Source organism: Pelophylax lessonae (assembly GCF_965119305.1).
Source record: "Pelophylax lessonae genome assembly, chromosome: 9".
Classification (NCBI taxonomy): domain Eukaryota; kingdom Metazoa; phylum Chordata; class Amphibia; order Anura; family Ranidae; genus Pelophylax; species Pelophylax lessonae.
The window spans coordinates 235,132,782-235,157,433 of NC_138776.1; the positions used below are offsets into that span (position 1 = coordinate 235,132,782).

The following is a 24,652-nucleotide window of genomic DNA, read 5'->3' on the forward strand; positions in this document are numbered from 1 at the left end:
TGTAGAGCTGAGCCCCCCTGTGATGGACATCTGTAGAGCTGAGCCCCCCCTGTGATGGACATCTGTAGAGCTGAGCCCCCCTGTGATGGACATCTGTAGAGCTGAGACCCCCCTGTGATGGACATCTGTAGAGCTGAGCCCCCCCTGTGATGGACATCTGTAGAGCTGAGCCCCCCCTGTGATGGACATCTGTAGAGCTGAGCAGGAAGAATGGAGCATCAGATCTCAGAGATATGTTTGGGATGAAGGAGTTCGTCGTGTAACCTACCCAAGTTTTGTTGAGTTATGTCAGAGTTCATCATTAGGCCTGCTTTCAGATGTCTGCGTCTCCGGTACTTCTATGTTTTCTGCATTTGGCTTCTCAGGGTTCTTATTCTTTGAGTTTTCTTTGGCTTTCTTGGTTTTCTTTTTGCCCCCCTTATTTGAAGGTTTCTTTTTACCAGAGGAAGGAGCAGAATCTCCCTTCTTACCAGCCCACTTTTCATCTAGGCAACCTGCAGGTACAAGCAATCACCATAAAAATAAATACAAACAAAAAAGGAACCTATAATGTGTTATCTACCCGACCAGTATGGTTTACTGTAACCTACCCATCCCCAGCAGTCTATACTTCCCTGAATAAGTCACGTGAGCGACCGTGACGAAACGCGTAGGGCGTAGCACCGGAAGTGACGTACGGAACGCGGAAGTTTGACCCGCAGCTATACACAAACCGCTCAGATCATCACCATTTTAGCACTATAATTATTGTACCTCCCCCCATATTTTTCTATTCTTCTACTGCATGGTTAACAGTAATAGGTACAAGCAACATCAAGGTTATTTACATCTATAACTCTTAGGACAGCGCGAGGCTCATACCCACACATATACAGTCTATACTTACCTTTCTTTCATTCCCCCAATATTTGCTCTACCTCTGGAAGCCTAATAAAATACCCAATACTCCTATGTATGGAAGAGCAAGTGACAGCAGGGAACGTATATGAAGTGTATTTTCTTTTATTATGAACAGTACTAAAACTTTGTCAGCTAAACATGAAATATTGCATATAACATTGTGTATTTTCAATTAAATCCAATGAGCCACGCATTGGTCTCCCCACCACCCATTTACCCATGATTAGTAGCTCTGTTAAAAGAAAAAGGAAAAAAAAAAAAAAAAAGTGTTTATAGAGCTCAATAGCACAAGCTATTTATATACACACAACTAAATAGAGTCAGAGCTGCAGCCCATCCCAACCCCGTTTAGATGGGGTTGTAAGTATTTTTACGGAGAGTCTGAAAAGTAAGCAGCTTCTGCTGTTCACTATAAAGTAATGTGACAAGAGGATGAGAAATACAACCAAGTGGACCCAACCCTTGGCCAGCAGCTAAATAAATTTGTTTTAGACAATCTTATATGTGTGAGTGGTTCCTGCGCTATCTGAGGTGGTGTATATTTCCTTCTTACTGCTGCACCACGGTACTGGTACCAGGAACCAGTTAATACAGGTTAAATTAGTGTGGGTATGTGGCGCGCTTCGGAAGTGAAAATAATTTAATTTATAAAACAGTGTGAATATATATATGATACTTGAAAAAAATCGTGTTCTTATTAGCTGAAAATAGGTGATCACTTAAAAATATAGCCGTGATTAATTATATTGCGAAATATAAATAAATAAATTCAATATGCCTCTGTATTGTGCTGACTGTATATGACAAAGTGCTGGGTGCTTATTTTTCAATAAATAAATAAAATTCCTGTTAACAAAATATTATTATTCCTTCAAAATAACTCAAAAGTGCTGTGTGCTTTCACTCTTCAATTTAAAATAAATAAGGTGCAGTGTTCATATTGTCCATATAAACGAATCCAGAATAAAGTGCAATTCAATTCAGTATCTTCAAACAGAATACAAAGTGCTCTCATGCAAAATAAAGGTGTTGTGACTTGCTGCCTCCACCAGGTGTCACATCTAGGTGTTCTGGACTCTCACCTTAATAAGGTGTATATTGCGCCTGTTATATATGGCTTAGCCTCCGGATGGATGGTTAAGAGCTTTTTTTTGTTCCGAAATCCTGTTATAACCTTGGGGTATTTCCTGTCCTGTTCGTTTCTGGGGGGTTTTACACTTTCTGATGTCTTTAACTCCTTATCGTACCTCGGGCTCAGTAAGCATAAAGGGGCATCATGGTGCAGTATGTCAAAAACAATTTATTGTTAAAAACGTATATTACACTTACATTTAGCAAGTCTCCCTGAGGAAGTCACGTGACGTGACGTAACGCGTAGGAGGAGCCGCCAGACTACCGGAAGTGACGTTGGAGATCGGAGCGAAGCGCTCCCAACGCTGTATTTACATTCTGCTCGCGAACAAAAGACTTGCTAAATGTAAGTGTAATATACGTTTTTAACAATAAATTGGTTTTGATATACTGCACCATGATGCCCCTTTATGCTTACTGAGCCCGAGGTACGATAAGGAGTTAAAGACGTCAGAAAGTGTAAAACCCCCCAGAAACGAACAGGACAGGAAATACCCAGAGGTTATAACAGGATTTCGGAACGAAAAAAAGCTCTTAACCATCCATCCGGAGGCTAAGCCATATATAACAGGCGCAATATACACCTTATTAAGGTGAGAGTCCAGAACACCTAGATGTGACACCTGGTGGAGGCAGCAAGTCACAACACCTTTATTTTGCATGAGAGCACTTTGTATTCTGTTTGAAGATACTGAATTGAATTGCACTTTATTCTGGATTCGTTTATATGGACAATATGAACACTGCACTTTATTTATTTTAAATTGAAGAGTGAAAGCACACAGCACTTTTGAGTTATTTTGAAGGAATAATAATATTTTGTTAACAGGAATTTTATTTATTTATTTATTGAAAAATAAGCACCCAGCACTTTGTCATATACAGTCAGCACAATACAGAGGCATATTGAATTTATTTATTTATATTTCGCAATATAATTAATCACGGCTATATTTTTAAGTGATCAACTATTTTCAGCTAATAAGAACACGATTTTTTTCAAGTATCATATATATATTCACACTGTTTTATAAATTAAATTATTTTCACTTCCGAAGCGCGCCACATACCCACACTAATTTAAATAAATTTGTGCAGTCTGTGTTCCCAATTTAAAGATTTTTCATCACTTCCTGGGCAGACCATATTCGTTTAGCTGGCTATACACTGTACAATCTCATCTGGATTTACAAACAACCTTTCAAAGCGAGGACCTGATTGGCTGTGAATTGTAACAAATGATTAGATACGCACATCACCTCTACATAGTTTTTTGTAAACCTAAGAGGAAACTGTACAGAAATTATGTAAGCTGTGTGGCCCGCTTACATTTTCTTTAGCAGAGTGTCCAGTTTCTTCTTTCCTCCTATTGTAAAAAGTCCATTACAGAGCTCAATAGCCCAAGCTGAAGTTTAGAAAACGCACTCATTTCATGACCTGCACTGGAAGAATGACAGCTTGCAATGTGCCTGATCACTATGTGTAACAGAGGCATGCGTTTTCTCTCTTTGTTTATAGAAAACCGCACAAGAGGTCAAAAGAGATTGGTCAAACTTACTTTTGTCCTGTCCCTTTAAGACGTGTTTAGCACACAGGAAATCTGTAAGATCAGCTTGCTGGTGGTTTCGATACCAGTCTTCGATGACATCATCAAACTCCTCTATCATGGCATCACACTGATTGTCAAAAGGAAAGAAAGAAAAAAATGTTCTGGTAATAATGTCCTGGCATAGAAAATGTACTTCTAAAATAATAGTTCCCGTTCCGGGGCGCCTGGGCGACAACTGCTAGAATGATTGCCGGGCGCGTCCGGCACCCGTTTCCCTACGACCTCATGGTTGACAACTACGATATTGATGGGAGAATGCGGAATGCCATGCTTGTTCCTTTCACCGAGCTTACTTGCCATGCAACTTTGGTATTTAATGTAATCTGAATATTCTGCCTTGTTTTATTTGTTTAGGTTTCAAACTTAAAATCCAATAAAAAAAATCATTAAAACTAAAAAATAATAGTTCAGTATAGAAAGCAATTTCTACGTTAAAGTGGAGTCCCGGCCACAAAAAAATATTTTCAATGAAAATACCCCCGGGACAGTCAGGGCCAGTACATTCCACAATGGCTAGCCTCTGTACTGTCCCAGTTCGCACTTACCTGCAAGAAGAAATACTCACTTATAAAATTTCTTCTCCAGCGTTGCCATCTCTGTTGTGGGCAGCTGAAGCCAGCGCGTCCTCTTCTGCGTCTTCTTCCGTGTCCTCTTCTCCCAGAATGCGCCTGCACCGGCCCCTCTCGTCACTTCCGGTGCGGCGCCGCATTCCTCCACAGCTTCTGGGCATGCCCAGAAGCTGTTTAGCAGGGAATGCGGCGTCGCACCGGAACTGACGAGTGGGGCCGGTGCCGTCGCATTGATTCCTGGGAGCGATGACGTTCAGCTCCCAGGAATCACTGCAAACCGGAAGTGACGGCGCGCGCCGCAGCCGCCGAGGGAGGGAGTGGAAGAAAGGTGAGTATGGCCACAAAGCGGATGGCCACAAAATCGATTATGTCGATTTTGTGGCCGGAACTCCGCTTTAAAGAAAATGCAACCAGGATTTCTCTGTCTTTAAACAATGCCAGAGTTGCAAAAAAAAAAAACCCGTAGAAGTTCAGCATAAATGGGTCTTAAATCTTGAAGCCCATCTTTGCGCAAAATGTATTTTTCCCCATGCAGTGGGGCTGTGCGCTCATTGTTTGGGTCAACTCATTTTGTTTCTAGGGGTGAGCACAGTTTATACTCACCTAATCCTCCAATCCTCCAGAAAACAGCACTCCCCCACGGTCCAGCAGTGGACTGTTCCGGTCTACAGAGCATGCTGATGTCAGAAATACTCCATTTTCAGGACCGCTGGAGCACAAAATGTCAGACCGGTCTTATGCGGGGAAGATCAGAGGATCAGGTAAGTATTCACGCATGCAGGGAGGCTGCACAGAGTTCAGCTTTAACAAATTTTCCACTGGTTTATAGCAGTGGTTTGCAACCATTTTTCACCTGCTTATACCTTGGCGCCCAGTCTTCATAACTGTACCCCCTGGACAGAAATTTGAATAGAGAGTGGAGTTGGGGGTGGGGCTAATACGCCAAAGGATACTGGCATTTGTACTGGTCAGTCACACACACAATGCCTCCTGCGCTTAGGAAAATGGCCCCTCCGGATGGAAATGCTTCTACCTTCATTGCCTTTAGAAATGGGTAACCATGGTCTTGGTGCCCTCAAAGACTTAGGGAGGTCTAACACTGTAACTATACAAAACACACAGAGGGCGCAGTGCATTATCCTGAGACAAATGATTTCTTGTATAAAAACATGGTAAGTATTATACTCACAAAGGCAACAGAAAATTGCGCATCACAGATATCAGTACATTCCATCCAATATATCAACAGGTAGGGATATAACAGTCACTGAAGACCCTGTGGGCTGACGCGTTTCGAGGAATTCCTCTTCTTCAGAGCCACACGAGAAGACTACCCACACCCTTCTTATATCATAATTGTAACGACACCCCAAGTATGAAAGGGGTTACAGTCGTCTAGGATAATCCACTCCCGAACACCAGGACAGCTATCGACCACTCCAATCCACCATACATGAAGCCCATATCAATAATCCCCCCCCCCCCCCCCCAAGTATGAGACACGGCTCTGTAGTGAGATTCAAGCATATAAAGTACACGCTTTATATACACGTTAGAAGTAATGCAGTCATCACAGGATAATGACCCAAATCCAGCCCCCAACATCACACAATGGTTCCATAACGAGTCCCCAATACATATTACTCTGTCTCAATACATCCCTTAGCAGACAACAGGTGAGTTCATTAGCACACCCGATAATAGGTGAATGGAAAGCCACCTCAGACAAAAGCAACATTGTTAGACAGTCAGTCTCCTCATTGAACTTCCTGGAATGACCATATTAGGAGTTGTACTTCCTGTGCCTGACAGTCTAAAGAAATAAGATAGATCTCCATATTTCCTGAGAGATATGGTTAATGCATATTATTGTCCCATTTGAAGTAGTCCAAAGCATATTCTCAGTGTACACCACCCTCCCGGTCACCCTGCATCCATAAAAGATGCAGGGTGACTTAAACATAAGAAAGCCACACAAGGCTGGACATGATGCCTCCCAACCTCTAAAGGAATCTGGGGTCCACAACCCCCATGCCCAAAGTGACTCCTGTCACAATAATATAATAATATAAGAAGGGTGTGGGTAGTCTTCTCGTGTGGCTCTGAAAGAGGAATTCCTTGAAGCGCGTCAGCCCACGGGGTTTTCAGTGACTGTTATATCCCTACCTGTTGATATATTGGATGGAATGTACTGAGATCTGTGATGCGCAATTTTCTGTTGCCTTTGTGAGTATAATACTTACCGTGTTTTTATACAAGAAATCGTTTGTCTCGGGATAATGCACTAGGTCGGCGCGCCCTCTGTGTGTTTTGTTTCTTTGTACTATGTAGACAGTCCCCGGTTAATGGAAACCCTCGATGTGGGTTGCCATCGTCCCTATGCAAAGAGAAAAACAAAGGAATCCCTCTAGGGATGGGACTATGTAGGCAACCACACTTCCAAATAAGGTAAAAAATATATTAATTTATTGATAGTAAATAAAAACAAATCATAGTACAGTAAAACCTTGGATTCCGAGCATAATTCGTTCCGGAAGCATGCTTGTAATCCAAAGCACTCTTATATCAAAGCGAATTTCCCCATAAGAAATAATGGAAACTCAGATGATTTGTTCCACAACCATTTATTCATAAATCCTTCAATTTATAGTCCATATAAAAAGATTATAGCATTGCGATAGGTTGTGGAACCATAAAATGTCGATCTACAAATAGCCGCTTCCACAAGGGGATTAGAAGCAAAATCCAGCAGGAGCTACAGAGTATCTAAGAGAAGAGAGGCACCTCTTAAGTGTAGCAATATGGTTCCATTTAATGAAGGTACAACATTTAGCAACTCAAATGGTTGATGAATAAAACAGGCACATCTAAGTATGCAGGCATCCGGGGTAAAGCTGTCCACATAGACCATCTTCTGCACCGCCGGCTGCCTGTCTGTAATCCTGACCGGGAAGACCACCCTGCAGTAAAGCGATCTGAAAGCGAGGGGCAGCATGGAAGGGAAGACGTAGATGATGGTGGATGGTCCTATCTGGACAGCTTTACCCCGGATGCCTGCATACTTAGATGTGCCTGTTCCAATCATCAACCATGTGAGTTGCTAAATGTTGTACCTTCATTAAATTTAACCATATTGCTACACTTAAGGCGCCTCTCTTCTCTTTTATACCCAGTTGTGACTTGAGGCTACTTGTATATCAAGACATCGCTTGTATATCAAGTCAAAATTTATTTGAAAAATTTGCTTGTCTTGCAAAGCGCTCTTAAACCAAGTTACTCTCAAACCAAGGTTTTACTGTATAGGGTTATGACCAAATATTGGTCACATACAGGTGCATGACATACAAAAAAAATGACATAGGTATGATAACCTAGAAGACAATAATAAAACCACATAAAATGTAAATGTTATGCAGTGTGAGTCACCGATGCATAATATACATATGAAAATCCTCCAACCCGACGTGTTTCAGGCACAGCTGCCTTTCTTCAGGGGTATATCAATGGAGAGATTTGATTTCCAGACAAATGTGCAAGGCGGCAAGAGAGCTGCATGCAGATAAAAACACAGATGGTAGGTGCCTGCTGTGGAAGATGGTGTGTCTGGACGGAAACAGCTCGTGAGTAGCACGAGCAGAAGCCGCGATCTCCTCCGTGGTTCCAACAAGTAACCCCAGAACAATGGGTCAGTATGTGTTCCCCTATAGAGCAGTGGTCCTCAACCCTGGCCAACAGGGCACACTAACAGGCCAGGTTTGCAAGATAACTGAAATACATCCCAGGTGATATCATTTGGTGCTCAGTGATTGCAGTATTCTAGTCTGCATCTCCCCAAGGTAATACTTAAATTCTGGCCTGTTAGTGGGCCCTGAGGACCGGAGTTGAGGACCACTGCTATAGAGAGAGTGACTCAGAATGGTCTGCGTCAATGTCAGTAAATTGTAGAGAAGAAATTGTGGGTAAGGTACATCCAGGCGAGTATTGTACCGCACCACAGCCGGAGGAAGAGGAAATCCACCTAATAATGCAGTATGGACCTTCAATGGCCATCTGAGGGTGGAGAGTGCACAGGGATGAGGGAATCCAAGCGCCAGCAGCAGCGAGAATTATTTGTACTGGTCAGTACTTGAATGCAGCAGTATTGTTGAATCTAATTCCTTCTCTAGTGTGCATTACCTGCAGCCTGTGCTCCCTTCAGTTATTCCTCAACGTGTGCACGTTTCCTCCTCTTCCTCACCTTCACTCTCCTGACATTGACACAACTGAACACTTTGCAGGGATAGCAAGGAATAAGAGTGCCAGGGCAGAGCATAGCGAATATCATCACTCTGCTAGTATTTACTTTTAAAGCTCACCAGGCATTGACATATCTGCTGTAGTTCACTTGCTTACTGATAGCAAAGCCAGCCGAGAGTGAAGAGGGCATAAAAAGGCTACTTCTACACCAATAGCCATGTTTGCACCAGTTAGCTTCATGCTGCTCGCCTACAGGGAACCTGTGCCTAATGGGTGCACAGGGCTTGTGCAAGAAGTAAATAGCACAGTATGCACATATAATAGAATGGGTGGCAGGAATGGTGGGAAGGGCAGATAGGCAGTGTCACAGACAGCAAGAATCTCCCAAAAGTGACAATAATGCCGCCCACCCTGAATAAAGTGTCATGCGTTTATGTCGGCCACTAGCACTATGGAAACATATGATGCTGTGCAACGGGATCGCTTGCCATTTTTTCTTATTTTTTGGGACTCATTAAGGACTGGAATAGTACCACTGGATTGGCTTAAGGCCAATGTGGTGCCTATATTTAAAAAAGGATCAAAGTCTTTGCAAAGTAACTATAGACCTGTTAGTTTGTTTAACTTCTATAGGTTGAGAAGATACTGGAGAGTTTAATAAAAGACCACATAGATGAGTTCCCTGTGGCCTGTGCCTCTGACATTTCCAGGAGTGGTTACAAGCCTGTGTGCCTCCAGCTGTCCACCAGCGCTTGGCTCCCACCAGCCTATCGTCCAGCCCGCTCTCCAAATTCCCCATGCCCAGAACCAGAAGCTACTGGACTTTCAGTGGAAGTGCCTGCCTCCACTGGAAGGGACGTCACCCGCCACCCGGAAGCTACACTGCTGGCCGCAAGATGCGGGAGGACTGGCCACACCTCCGCAGCGCTCCCCTGAGTGACAAAAAGCAGACCATGACAGCCTCGGACCCCCTGGAACCAGAAGCTGCGGGACATTCAGTGGAAGTGCCCGCCTCCACTGGAAGTGATGTCACCCGCCAACCGGAAGCTGCAATGCTGGCCGCAAGATGCGGGAGGACTGGCCACACTGGCAGCGCTCCCCCGAGTGACAAAAAGCGGACCACGACAGCCTTGGACCCCCCCTGAGAAGCTGGGGTGATGTCAGGCAGCCCCAAAAAGGGTAATCCTTGCTACCTACCCAGACCCTTAACTGGAGAGGCCTTAGCCTCCCCCTGCCAGGAAACACAGCCTCAGCCTCCCTGGCTGTTCAGCCCTGGTTCCTGGCGATTGTTTGCTGGGAAAGGAGGAGCCAAGGTCTCTCAGAGGTGGCTTTCCTAAAAGATGAGGGGGGGGGGGGGGTTTAATATCACTTTAGGCTGGCACTGGTCTAAATATTCTGCATTAAATGCTTGGCAATCTATTAGCATATTTGTTGATTAGAAACTCCAATCGATGATTCGAAGTGCTTCTCACAGCCTGCAGAGACATTCTGCTGTATTACAATATCTCTAACTAGATAACGCTGCTCCTTTTTTTCCATAAATTAAAAATTAAAGACACCCTTTCCTTTCACCATGTAAACCAAATCTATACTCTGGCCAAGTTAGACAATATCTCATGAAAAGCCTTCTCAGGATAGCGAAGACTGCCAACACAGTAAAAGGGAGTACTATCAGCATACTGAAACTCTTCATTTTATAATGTGACATTAGCAGGGCCGGTGCTTCCACTAGGCAAACTAGGCACCCGCCTAGGGTGCATTGCCACTTAGGGGCGCAGCCACGAGTCGGCACTCTCTCGCCATCATGAATGATTATTGTGAGCTGAGGGGAGGGGTGGCGGTGGGGGAGGAAGAAGGGACAGAGGAAGATGCCAGGTGTCTTGGGCAGTGGCAGAACTACCAGGTCCTTGCTTTCCACCGCTGTTGGAGGGGCCCCAAGAGGCAGGAAGGGAACCCACCAGAGTGCTGCCTGCATGATGATCCTCTTTGGCTGGAGCTAAGCGGCCTTAACCCCAGGCAGGAAGAGACTCTCTGCACTGAGTTGGTAGACAGCCGTTCATTTCCCTGGGTCGGTATTAAGCAGGGAGCAGAGGAAAGCTGAACCTGAGCCAGAGCTCGGCACTGACTGCTGCTTTTCCCTCCACCAGGAGCCGGTTGGAGCTGTGGTGAGCACTTTGGTCCAGGAGAGGAGCGTCCTGGGAGAAGGAATCAGCAGGATCACAGTGAGGGAGGGCAGAGTGCGGGTCACTCTCTTTATACCGTCCAGTGAGTGTCCCCAGAACAGGGGATCGGGCCCCCTGGGTGTTACATGGAGTATCCCTGGTATGAAAGGGAATCGGGGTCACCAGGTGTGCCATGGGGAATCTGAGTCACCAGGTGTGACATGGAGTATAGGGGTCACCGGGTGTAACAGGGGTTCGGAGTCACCAGGTGTGCCATGAGGAATTGGGGTCCCTGGGTGTGCCATGGGGGATTGGGGTCCCCAAGTGTGACACGGAGGAACATCAGGGTCCCCAGGTGTGACATGGAGGAACATCAGAGTCCCCAAGTGTAACATGGAAAAACATCAGGGTCTGACATAGAGAAACATTGGGGTCACTGGGTATGACAGTATGACATTGAGGAACACAGGGGTCCCTGAGTGTGACATGGAGGAACATCAGGGTCAGTGGGTATGACAGCATGACATGGAGGAATATTGGGGTCCCAGGGTGTGACATGGAAAAACATCAAAGTGCCTTGGTGTGACATGGAGGGACATTAGGGTCCCCGGGTGTGACATGGAGGAATGTGGGGGTCACTGGGTATGACAGCATAACATGGAGGAACCATCAGATCAGGGTTACTGGGTATGACATAAACAAGTTTTTAACCCCTTCCCTTTTTTTGGGGGGGGCGCAAGTAGCTAGTCTTGCCTAGGGCGTAAAATAGTCTAGCACCGGCCCTGAACATTAGACATGCAGGAGTCCTGATATCTGTGGTCATACAGTGTATCTGACTATTTATGGACCGTCTGTGCTTCAAATGTATAGTTTAATCCCGTTATATTACCTGTTTCTTCATGTCAGCAACTTCAGCAGAAGTTTCATTCCAGAGTTCATATGGAATGTCCATCACGACTTTCACTCCTTTATGGACAAGGTGATGCAGAGTTTGAAAGGTTTCAGACATCCCCTGAGGAAGAAAAATGACAAACAAAGCCCAATTTCCATTAAAGACTGCCACTGAGACCCAACATCAGTATTACGGTATAGGTTATATCTAAACATTTTTAAACAAGTGAAAAAAGGCACCCCTTAAAAAAACATCCCTTACAAAATGGTTTACAAGAAATAGAATATATACCCAGAAGTATAGAGTGTTGTCACCCTAGGATGACATATTGTTCGGACTATAGAACACCTCCCTCACTGCATAACATGGGAGGAGAAATTTAGTAATCCACGAGGAGAGCTGCCAACAACTTTACCATTAAAATGTGCACCTGAGAGCACAGAAAGGTATCAGCCCCTGGATTACTGTCAGGATCAATACATATTTATACCTATAATTAAACAGAAATAACAATACACTTTTAATGGAATTTTAAACAAACCAAAAAAGGGAGAAAATAAATAAATAAAAAAAAAAAACAGTATGTCTCTTCTGCATTAAAAATCCTGCCTGTTTGCATTTTTTTAACACTAAAAGTTCCACTTTAACAAAAAAGGGAAGACTTTGTGCACTAAAATACCTTAGCAAAGCGATTGCTGCCAGTTCGCTCTTTGTGAAGGCTGTACTCCAATAGTCTTTGACAGAGACCTTCTGTGACGTCGATCAGACGGATATCTCTGCAAAGAAGAATAAGAGATTTCCAATTACTTCTGCTGTCAGAGAGGGAAGACTTGGATAACAGAAATCTGCACAGATAATATTGTGTTGGGGGTCATACCGCAGCCAACACTTTAAAAAAAAAGAAATAATCAGATTTAACCACTTAAGCCCCGGAAGATTTTACCCCCATTCCGACCAGGGGGTATTTTGCGATTCGGCACTGCGTGACTTTAACGGACAATTGCGCGGTCGTGCGACGCTGTACCTAAACGAATTTGGCGTCCTTTTTTTCCCACAAACAGAGCTTTCTTTTGGTGGTATTTGATCACCTGTGAGATTTTTTGATCATGCGCTATAAACAAAAAAAGAGCGTCAATTTTGCAAAAATAACAATATTTTTCACATTTTTTTATATGAAATTCCCCCCCAAAAAATGTAAAAATCAAAATTTTTTAACATTTTCGGCCAATTTGTTTTATGCTACCTATGTTTGGTTTAAAAAAAAAAAAAAAAAAAAAAAAAAAAAAAATCGCAAAAAGCGTATTTTGATTGGTTTTCGCAAAAGTTATCGCGTTTACTAACAAAGGGAAAGATTTTTGTCATTTTTGTTGTTTTTTTTTTTTTTAACGCGTAATGGCGGCGATCTCCGATTTTTTTGCGGTACTGCGACATTGCGGCGGACAGATCGGACCCTTGACTGACATTTTTGACACTTTTGGGGTTACCAGTGACATTTCTACAGTAATCAGTGCTATATATATGCACTGTTACTGTAAAAATACACTGGTAGTGAAGGGGTTAACTTTATTTGGGAGGGAGGGGCTGTGTGTGTCCCTAGGGGCGTGCTTTCTACTGTGATTGGCTGGGGCTTGAGCTGTAAGGACACTGATCAACGGATCTACATAGTAGATCCATGTGATCAGTGTCTTTACAGCGAGGAGAATGACAGGTGGCTTGTTTACACAAGCTGCCTGACTTTCTCCCTCTCCCCCGCCGATCGCCGAGTGGCCGGCGGACATCGGGTCCGCTGGTCACACGCGCGGGGGGGGTCCGTGACCACGCGGGAGCGCGCCTCCGGCGGCGCTGGCTCGCTCCCTAGACCCTCACAAGCAAGCAATGTAGCCCTACGTTAGTTTGCCTGTGAGGGGCTGACCGCCGACGTAGATAGTCGTGCAGCGGTCGGCAAGTGGTTAAATAGCATGGAAACAAAAAAAATAAAAAATTTAATTCAAAAATGGTTACAAGTAACTTACAATAGAAGTAGAAAGAAAAAAAAGTAACAAAAACGGATGCAATCAGAGGTTTTGGGTTGCAGGCAAGGCCCTTTCTCAATAATATTGCTCAAAAGAGGACAATTCCACTTTGTCTGTACTGTATGTTGCATAGAACAGTCTTCCGCAGTACTATTACATAGTGAATCCGGAAAGTATTCACAGCACTTCACTTTTTCCAGATTTTATTATGTTACAGCCTTATTTCAAAAAGGATTTAACCATTTTCCTCAAAATTCTACAAACAATACCCCCTAATGACAACGTGAAAGAAGTTTGTTCGAAATCTTTGCAAGTTTATTAACCGGTTGCCGACCGCCGCAAGTACATATACTGCGGCGGTCAGCCCCGGCCAGGCAAAGTGACGTACCGGTACGTCACTAGCCTGTCACTTGCTTGTGAGCCAATAGCGGGCGGGCGCGTGCCCGTGGAGGCGCGTGCCCACCCCGGCTCGTTCCCTGGGAAGTCCGTGCATGTGACCGGCGGACCCGATGTCCGCCGGTCACTCGCGATCGTCCGCCGTGAAGGGAGAAAGGCAGACGGCTAATGTAAACAAGCCGCCTGTCATTCTCCCCTGTGTAGGAATGGTGATCTACTATGTAGCACCATTGATCACTGTTCCTACACCAGTAGCCATGTCCAATCACAGTAAGAAGCACGCCCCTAGGGACACACTTAAAGCGGAGTTCCGGGCACAGATGTGATTTTTCAATAAGCATACCCCCCGGACAGTCAGGGCTAGCACATTCCACAATGGCTAGCCTCTGATCTGTCCCGGTTCGCACTTACCTTTTAGAAGAAATACTTACTTATAAAATTTCTTCCACAGCGTTTCCATCTCTCTTGTGGGCAGCTGAAGCCGGCGCGGTCCTCTTCTGCGTCCTCTTCCGCGTCTTCTTCTCCCAGAATGCGCCGCACCGGCCCCTCTCGTCACTTCCGGTGCGGCGTCGCCCGGAAATTACATGCGGGGCCGGTGCCGTCGCATTGATTCCTGGGAGCGATGACGTTCAGCTCCCAGGAATCATCGCGAGGCAGGAAGTGACGGGGAGAGCCGCGGCTCCGAGGGAGGAAGTACCCTGAGGTGAGTATTTACGATCTACAATTACAAGGTGAGTTTTAAAAAAAAAAAAAAACCTAACTATTCAATTCCTTTTCCGGTTAGGCTGAACTAGCAGACGGGCACAAAAAAAAAACATCGATTTTGTGCCCGGAACTCCGCTTTAACCCCTCCTTCCCCAATAAAGTTAACCCCTTCCCTGCCAGTGTCATTTTTACAGTAACAGTGCATATGTATAGCACTGATTACTGTAGTAATGTCACTGGTAACCCCAAAAGTGTCAAAAATGTCAGTCAAGGGTCCGATCTGTCCGCCGCAATGTCGCAAAAAAAAAAATTGCAGATCGCCGCCATTACGCGTTAAAAAAAAAAAAAAAAACACCAAAAATGACAGAAATCTTTCCCTTTGTTAGTAAACGCAATAACTTTTGCGCAAACCAATCAAAATACGCTTTTTGGTATTTTTTTTTTTTACCAAACATGTAGCATAAAACAAATTGGCCTAAAATGTTAAAAAATTTAGATTTTTAAATTTTTTTGGGGGGGAATTTCATATAAAAAAAAATGGGAAAAATATTGTTATTTTTGCAAAATTGTCGCTCTTTTTTTGTTTATAGCGCAAAAAAGTAAAAACCGCACAGGTGATCAAATACCACCAAAAAAAAGGTGTGGTTGTCGGAAAAAAAGGATGTCAAATTTGTTTAGGTACAGCGTCGCACGACCGCACAATTGTCCGTTAAAGTCACGCAGTGCCGAATCGCAAAAAAGGCCCTGGTCAGGAAGGGGGTAAAATCTTCCGGGGCTTAAGTGGTTAAAAAAAAAAAAAAAAAAATATCACATGTACATAAGTATTCACAGCCTTTGCTACGATACTCAAAATTGAGCTCCGGTGCGTCCTGTTTCCACTGATCATCCTGAAGGTTGTTCTACAACTTGGAGTCCACCTGTGGAAAATTCAGTTGATTGGACACGATTTGGAAAAGCACACACCTGACTATATAAAAAGTTCCACAGTTAGCAGTGCATGTCAGACCACAAACCAAGCCATGAAGTCCAAGGAATTGTCTGTCGATCTCCGAGACAGGATTGTATCGAGGCACAGATCTGGGGAAGGTACAGAAAAGTATCTGCAGCATTGAAGGTCCCAATGAGCACAGTGGCTTCCATCATCCGTAAATGGAAGACGTTTGGAACCACCAGGACTCTTTCTAGATCGGGTGGTCCGGCCAGTGATCAGACCTTAGTCAGGGAAGTGACCAAGAACCTGATGGTCACTCTGACAGAGCTCCAGTCTTTCTCTGTGGAGAGAGGAGAACCTTCCAGATGAACAACCATCTCTGCAGCATTCCACCAAACACGTCTGTATGGTAGAGTGGCCAAACAGAAGCCACTCCTCATTAAAAGGCACATGACAGCCCACATGGAGTTTGCCAAAAGGCACCTGAAGGATTTTCAGACCATAAGAAACAAAATTCTCTGGTTTGAGGAAACAAAGTTTGAACTCTTTGGCCTAAATGGCAAGTGTCATGACTGGAGGAAACCAGGCACCGCTCATCACCTGGCCAATAACATCCCTACAGTGAAGCAAGGTGGTGGCAGCATCATGCTTCGGAGATATTTTTCAGTGGCAGGAACTGGGAGACTAGTCAGGATTGAGGGAAAGATGAATGCAGCAATGTAAAACCTGCTCCAGAGCGCTCTGGACCTCAGACTCGGGCAAAGGTTCATCTTCCAACAGGACAATGACCCTAAGCACACAGCCAAGATAACAAAGGAGATAACAAAAAAACTCTGTGAATGTCCTTGAGTGGCCCAGTCTGAGCCCAGACTTGAACCCAATTGAACATCTCAGGAGAGATCTGAAAATGGCTGTGCACTGATGCTCCCCATCCAACCTGATAGAGCTGAAGAAGAAAGAATGGGAGAAACTGCCCAAAATTAGGTGTGCCAAGCTTGCAGCATCATACTCAAAGACTTGAGGCTGTAATTGGTGCCAAAGATGCTTCAACAAAGTATTGAGCAAAGGCTGTGAATACTGTACATGGGATTTTTTTTTCATTATTTTTATTTTCAATAAGTTTGCAAAGATTTCAAACAAATTTCTTTCCCATTGTCATTATGGGGTATTGTTTGTAGAATTTTGAGGGAAATAATGAATTTAACCACTTTACCACCGGTTATGTCTGGGCCACTTTTTGCGATTCGTCACTGTGCGACTTTAACAGACAATTGCGCGGACGTGCGACGCCGTACCCAAACTAAATTTACGTCCTTTTTTTCCCACAAATAGAGCTTTCTTTTGGTGGCATTTGATCACCTGTGCGATTTTTACTTTTTGCGCTATAAACAAAAAAAAAAAAAAAGAGCGTCAATTTTGAAAAAATACCAATATTTTTCACATTTTTTTATATGAAACTCCCCCCCAAAAAAATGTGAAAATCTAAATTTTTTATCATTTTAGGCCAATTTGTTTTCTGCTACATATTTTTGGTTAAAAAAAAAAAAAAAAAAAAAAAAAAAAAAAAAAATCGCAATAAGCGTATTTTGATTGGTTTGTGCAAAAGTTATTGCGTTTACTAACTAAGGGAAAGATTTCTGTCATTTTTGGTGTTTTTTTTTAACGCGTAATGGCGGCGATCTGCAATTTTTTTTGCGGGACTGCGACATTGCCGCGGACAGATCGGACCTTTGACTGACATTTTTGACACTTTTGGGGGTACCAGTGACATTACTGCAGTAATCAGTGCTATAAATATGCACTGTTACTGTAAAATTACACTGGCAGGGAAGGGGTTAACTTTATTGGAGAGGGAGGGGTTAATGTATGCCTGGTGCTTACTGACTTGTGGGGGGGGGGGGAGGTGACTGAGTGACACAGGGACAGATCGGATGTTCAGCTATGCTGAACCCTGCAATCTGTCACTGTCTGTCACTTAGGAGATCCGCCCGCTCTGTTTACACAAGCGGGCGGATCTCCAAACTCGATTCCCCGACGATCGGGGAAGAGCAGCGGTAATCGCCGCCGCTCCTCCCCTGGTCCGACTCCCGCTGTGACTGAAAACAGCGGGAGCGCGCCGCCCACAAGGGGTGGAGTCCAGCGACGTAGGTCTATGTCGCTGGACGATAACGAGCCACATTGCCGCAGTAGTAGCAATGTGAGCAGACGGCAAGTGGTTAAAGTTTACAGATGAATTGCCTTGTTTTTGTCATTCTGTTTTGTTCTTTGTGATTTGATAACCTCTGAACTTAAAAAAGATGTATTGCCAGAAGCAGAAAATTACTATTAAAGAGGAAGTAAACCCTCCCCAAAAAAATTAAAAAAAAAAAAACCTTGTAAGACAAAAGGCATAATGAGCTGGTATGCATCGCATACTAGCTCATTATGAAATACTCACCTTAAAAACGAACCCCCCCCCCCCCCCCCGCAGTGCCGCCAGCTCAGCGACAGGACAGCTGACATGTTCGGCCGTCCTGCTTCCTGGTTCGTGTCCTCCGGCCATCTGATTGGCCAGAGGCACGATTACAGCACATGCGCGCTGGAGCCAACGTTCATGGCACAAGGCTCTGAAGGAATGGCTTAATTTTTTATTTTTTATTGCTTAGAGTAAATATCATGGTTCTCTCATGATTCTCGGCTTAACATAGTTACATATTGCACTTTTCCACTGTAAGTACCGGCTCAGCTCCACTCAGCACTGCTTGGCCCAGCTCGGCTCAGTTTGCTTTTCCACTGCGTGGTACGAGTCGGCACCTTTCAGCACTGTATAGGCTCTACTCGGCTCGGTTTGCTTTTCAACTAAAGTAGTAAGTGGGTGGGATTACAACGATTCTCTGACCAATCAGTGGCTAGTAGTGACAAACAATCAAGGCTGCATGCAAAGGATTGTGGGATAGGGTATAGGTACAGCCCGCTTGGAACCCCAACCGAGGTGGTACTGTTTAAGTGAGCCATACTATGTAGTGGAAAAGCGCCGCTGTACCAAACCGTACCGAACCGTTCTAACCAGTACCATGCGGTACCATGCAGTGGAAAAGCACCAATAGTTACTATATTACACCGAGAATCATGAGAGAACCGTGATATTTACTCTAAGCAAAAAAAATTGTGATCCCCACAATCCTTATCCTTCTTTCTACTACTATCTACTATCTTTCCTTCTTACGGCAATGGATAAATCATGAAACAAAGCTTCAGACTTGTTTCTTTATATGTTATTATTATAAGCAAAGGTTTAAAAGTAATATGAGGAAGTATTACTTTACTGAGAGAGTAGTGGATGCATGGAATAACCTTCCTGCAGAAGTGGTAGCTGCAAATACAGTGAAGGAGTTTAAGCATGCATGGGATAGGCATAAGGCTATCCTTCATATAAGATAGGGCCAGGGACTATTCATAGGATTCAGATATATTGGGCAGACTAGATGGGCCAAATGGTTCTTATCTGCCGACACATTCTATGTTTCTAAGCAAAACTTCCTCTTACTTATTGTTAACTGTCTCACAAATGACAGCCATCGCAGTTCCTTTTGTCTTATATTATTTGGAAGTTGATTCATGCTTACTCATGTACTCCCCATGTTGTACCGACTTATTTCTTTCTGTAAAATCCGATAAAATTTTTTGGCAAAAAAAAATAAAACAAATGTAATTGTGATTCTCATTTTATTCAGAATCGTGCAGCTCTAGCATTGATACATTCCGACCGCCTGGCAACAGCCAGAATGGCAGAAAATCAACTAAAGTCTATGGCCACCTGTAGAGCTGGGCTTTAAAGCCGTTCTGGACCCACCTAAGCACTCCTGGGCCCATTCTTAAAGTGGAGTTCCACCAATTTTTAATAAATTGGATTACATAGATATATGTAATCCCCTTTAAAACTACTTTTACCAATGGAAACTTTTTTTTTTTGCTAGTAAATACCTTATATTCTTCTTTATTCATCCTCTCCTCACTTCCGGGTCCGGCCGCCGATCACGTTATTCGTCGATTCGCAGGGGGTGCTGGGATGTAGCTCATGGCATGAAATCTCACATTATTACACAGGAGCTGAGCTGTACTGTTTGTATTGAGGCCGTGCTCTGCTCCGCCTCCACCCCGCCTCCTCTCAGTGAGCTGTACTGTACGTATTGTATTGAGGCCGTGCTCTGCCCCGTCTCCTCTCAGTGAGCTGTACTGTATGTATTGTATTGAGGCCGTGCTTTGCCCCACCTCCGCCCCTCCTCCTCCTCTCAGTGAGCTGTACTGTATGTATTGTATTGAGGACGTGCTCTGCCCCACCTCCTCTCAGTGAGCTCAGTGAGAATATAATGCTTTCAGTCCTCGCTCACTGAGAGGAGGCGGGGCAAAGCACGGCCTCAATACAATACATACAGTACAGCTCACTGAGAGGAGACGGGGCAGAGCACGGCCTCAATACAAGGCATACAGTACAGCTCACTGAGAGGAGACGGGGCAGAGCACGGCCTCAATACAAGGCATACAGTACAGCTCACTGAGAGGAGACGGGGCAGAGCACGGCCTCAATACAAGGCATACAGTACAGCTCACTGAGAGGAGACGGGGCAGAGCACGGCCTCAATACAAGGCATACAGTACAGCTCACTGAGAGGAGGCGGGGCAGAGCACGGCCTCAATACAAGGCATACAGTACAGCTCACTGAGAGGAGACGGGGCGGAGGCGGGGCAAAGCACGGCCTCAATACAATACATACAGTACAGCTCACTGAGAGGAGGCGGGGCAGAGCACGGCCTCAATACAAACAGTACAGCTCAGCTCCTGTGTAATAATGCGAGATTTCATGCCATGAGATACATCCCAGCACCCCCTGCGAATCGCTGAATGACGTAATCGCCGATCGGCGGCCGGACCCGGAAGTAAGGAGAGGATGAATAAAGAAGAAAATAAAGTATTTACTAGCAAAAAAAAAGTTTCCATTGGTAAAAGTCGTTTTAACCACTTACCGCATACTAACGTAGGTCTACGTCGGTAAACTTTGCGGTAGTGTACCGGGATGATGCCTCTAGCTAGAGGCACCATCCCGGTACCGTGGTTTAGAGCCGACGGTTGGCTTTCCGTCGGTACCGACCGATGCGGCTCGGGAGCCGCTCGATCGGTCCCCGGGGGGGGCGGGAGGGGACGTCCCCCCCCCTCCTGCCGCCTTCGGTGGCTTTGCCCGGGGCTCCCGTTCCACCGGGAGCCCCGAGCACCCAGCCGGCACGTCCGCCGGCTGGATGGAGTCCCGATGAATGCCGGAAACGGCATCGATCGGGTCTCCGATGACGTAACCCGGAGGCGGCGTCCATGACGTCACTTCCGGGTTACTGTGCTGCAAAAGGCGGCAAATTTGAAAAACGGCTGTATGCAAAAATGCCGTTTTCGGCGTTTTGCATACAGGGAAGTGTAGTGGAGGGGTCTAGGGTCTTTTAGACCCTCGATCCCTCCATAAAGTGTACCTGTCACTACATATTGGTGTCACAAGGGATGTTTACATTGCTTGTGACAGCAATAAAAGTGATTAGATTTTTTTTTTTTTTTTTTTTTTTTTAAAAACTTTAATAAAGTTAAAAAAATAAATAAAATAAATGGGAAAAAAAAAAAAAAAAAAAATTTAGCCGCCCCCGTCACCGTTAGCTCGCGCACAAAAAAAAACGTATACGGAAGTCGAGCCGCAAATGAAATCGCTGTTCAAACCACACATGTGAGGTATCGCCGCGATCGCCAGAGTGTGAGCAATAATGTAAAAAAAAGTGCTACACTCTAACTCAAAACTGGTAACCGTTAAATAAATTTAAAGCGTCGCAGATTGAGATCTCTATTGACCGTAGTTTGTCGCGATCCCACGGGGGGGCGCAATTTTAAACCGTAACATGTTGGGTATCTATTTACTCGGCGTGACATCATCTTTCACAATATACAAAAAAAATGGGCTAGCTTTACTGTTTAGTATTTTTTAAAATTAGTGAAATGTGATTTTTCAAAAATTTTCCAAAAAAAATGGCGCTTTAAAGACCGCTGCGCAAATACCGCGTGATAAAAAATATTACAATGACCGACATTTTATTCTCCAGAGTCTTTGCTAAAAAAATATATATAATGTTTGGGGGTTCTAAGTAGTTTTCTAGGAAAAAATACTGATTTAAACTTGTAAACAAAAAGTGTCCGAAATAGGGCTGGGGCTTAAGTGGTTAAGGGGGATTACATACATCTAAAGTTACTAAAATGGGTGGAACTCCAGTTTAATCTATGCTACTTGTTTTTCCTACAAATGAATGCTAAACAAAGCTGTGAAATAGATTCACCTTTTCTTAACAAAATGCAACATTGGACATATGGTCTCTACTGAAGTCCTTTGGGGACTTGGAGAACTGACTTTCTGGAAGAAACAGCCAATCAGCACACACTCCTTCCCTTCAAAAAAAGTCAGATGATCAATGCCAAAGCATTTGTCATGTTGTTGCAGCAATCTGGAATCCAGTTTTCCCATGGAACACCAATTTAGCATTGATTTCAAGAAAGGATTAGAAGAGGAACTTACGAGTCTGTGTATTTGATCTTTTTCTTATTTCTGGCATCCAAAAATCCATACTGGGTATCAATCACTTCACGTGTCCGAGATGTCTCTTCAAAAGAGGATTTCAGTTCTACAGCAACATACTTGCAAACTGCAACATAAAACATCATGCATCGAGTCATAATGTGAAAGTTACAGTCTGTAAGAGGATGGTCCTATTCTGTATCTTGCTCTGTCACGGTAAACTTTTGTTTTACGTAAAAGGGAGAGGGACACATCTTGGAGATCAGTCCAGATGCCATTTCATGTGGCCCTGGCACCTCTCCTGCAGGTGTGACAACTCTCCTGCAGGTGTGACAACTCTCCTGCAGGTGTGACAACTCTCCTGCAGGTGTGGCAACTCTCCTGCAGGTGTGGCAACTCTCCTGCAGGTGTGGCAACTCTCCTGCAGGTGTGGCAACTCTCCTGCAGGTGTGGCACTTCTCTCACCCCCCCCCCCTGCCCCCCACCTTGTCTTAGTAGTTGGCATCAGAGAGGAAGACCAAACTCCTCCTACTGATCCTGCGCTTCTCTGTACAGCTGTAGCACCCCCTCATCTCTGCCACCCCCTGATCTCAGCATTAAGCGGATTCCAGCCATCCTCTGGTCCACCTCCATACCCTGCACTTTTTGCTCCCCAGCAGCAGCAAAAGGTAAGGGAGGGTGGGGGACTCTGACTTATGGTTGAAGGGGGGGGGGGACTCACAGCGCTGTGATAATTCATTGAAAATTACAAGGTGACAGCCACAAAGGCTACCGGACCATGTCGTTTTCCATTCACAGTGCACTGTGAATGAGTGACACATCTTTTTTGACTTCTGGCAACAGACATGGGGAGGAGATCCCCGGTCTGCTGTCACAGTGGGGATTGGGGGCCGCTGCATTCATACCATGCTACATCCTGAATATAGGTGTAACATGTTCTGAAAGGTAAACTTATCCTTTAGGCTGGCCATAGATGGTTCAGATCCCTGCTGAACTAGCCAAGATTTGTTCCATCTATGAGCAGGCCAATTGTACCCAAATCGACCAACTTGGGTACAACCAGCATGCGATTATGGCCACTAACAATAATCACTGTGTTCTCCCTGCAGGGATGGCTCCGCAGGAGGGATTCCCCTATCAACACTGATTGCGTTGATGGTGGAATCTACCTGTAGTGGCAGGAAAGGAAATCCCATCATCTATGGCCTGCCTTACTGGCCTAGTCTAAACTGCTAGTTAGAAGATTTTTTTTTCCCTTGAGGTGGCTCTGATAATAGCTAAAATAGGTCAGTTCTGAAGAAAGCTACAATGCTGCCAGTTCTAATCTGACAATTCAGTATACTAACATTCTGTATTTATCACAGACATACATTTACACTGCTGGTAATACCTTCACATTTACTGGGCAAATGGACCCAATCAGTATCTACCGCACCACCCAGTCCAAGCTGTAATGGAAGTAGAACAAGCAGGAACCACATGTTTGATGGCTGCAAGAAAGCAAAGCAGGAAAGAAAATCGAATTAGTAATCAGGAATAACACAAAACACAAGCTAATCAGTGACTATGCCATTTTCTAGGATATCACACACCACACAAGCTACATAGTTGTAGCAAAGGAAACCTCGCGCTTATGGATAAAATGATAAAATATAAAAGTGCAATTGCGACAAAATAAATTAATACAAGCTGCTGCTAACATAAAAGTGCCTGCGCCTTTAAACTGAAATAACAAAAAATGTGAGCGCTGCTATATACGCAAATAAAGTGCTAACTGTGCTTAATCTGTATGATGCAGTGAACAGTGCAATCCTATAGAAGCATTAAATACCCATATCCGTGTGTATATAAAGATATTACCGTATATACTCGAGTATAAGCCGAGACCCCTACTTTTACCACAAAAAGATGGGAAAAATCATTGACTCGAGTATAAGCCTAGGGTGAGAATACAGGGCGGCGGGCATGGTACAGGAGAATGCAGGGTGACTGGCATGGTGCAGGAGAATGCAGGGTACTGGCATGGTGCAGGAGAATGCAGGGTACTGGCATGGTACAGGAGAATGCAGGGTACTGGCATGGTGCAGGAGAATGCAGGGTACTGGCATGGTGCAGGAGAATGCAGGGTACTGGCATGGTGCAGGAGAATGCAGGGTACTGGCATGGTGCAGGAGAATGCAGGGTACTGGCATGGTACAGGAGAATGCAGGATACTGGCATGGTGCAGGAGAATGCAGGGTACTGGCATGGTGCAGGAGAATGCAGGGTACTGGCATGGTGCAGGAGAATGCAGGGTGACTGGCATGGTACAAGAGGATCCGGGGGTTGTGGGCATACTACAGGAGATGCAGTGCTGTGGGCATGGTACATGTGGACCATGCCCACAGCACTGCATCCCTCGTAGTGTGCTCGCGGCCCATGGCAGGTAGTGAAGCTGTTTCACTTACCTGTTCCAGAGGCGCCTTCATTTTAAAAATGGCGCCGCCCGGCGCCGACACGTCATTGCGCACGCGCCGCCGCCGCTCGTATAC

The 24,652-nt window shown here is 44.7% G+C and overlaps 1 protein-coding gene across 1 annotated transcript in view; it reads right to left on the reverse strand.

The window, feature by feature from the left end:
* Positions 1-276: 276 nt before the first annotated feature.
* The window catches only part of CNPY3 (canopy FGF signaling regulator 3), a 39,955-nt gene continuing 15,579 nt past the window's right edge, over positions 277-24,652 (reverse strand). Inside the window, exons 2-7 of the mRNA XM_082269358.1 lie at positions 23,512-23,611; positions 22,122-22,248; positions 12,179-12,275; positions 11,497-11,619; positions 3,590-3,707; positions 277-494 (exon numbers count right to left, since the gene is read on the reverse strand). Of these exons, the coding sequence (XP_082125484.1) occupies positions 289-494; positions 3,590-3,707; positions 11,497-11,619; positions 12,179-12,275; positions 22,122-22,248; positions 23,512-23,602 (762 nt within the window). The 5' untranslated portion in view covers positions 23,603-23,611 and the 3' untranslated portion in view covers positions 277-288. The remainder of the gene's footprint in view (positions 495-3,589; positions 3,708-11,496; positions 11,620-12,178; positions 12,276-22,121; positions 22,249-23,511; positions 23,612-24,652) is intronic.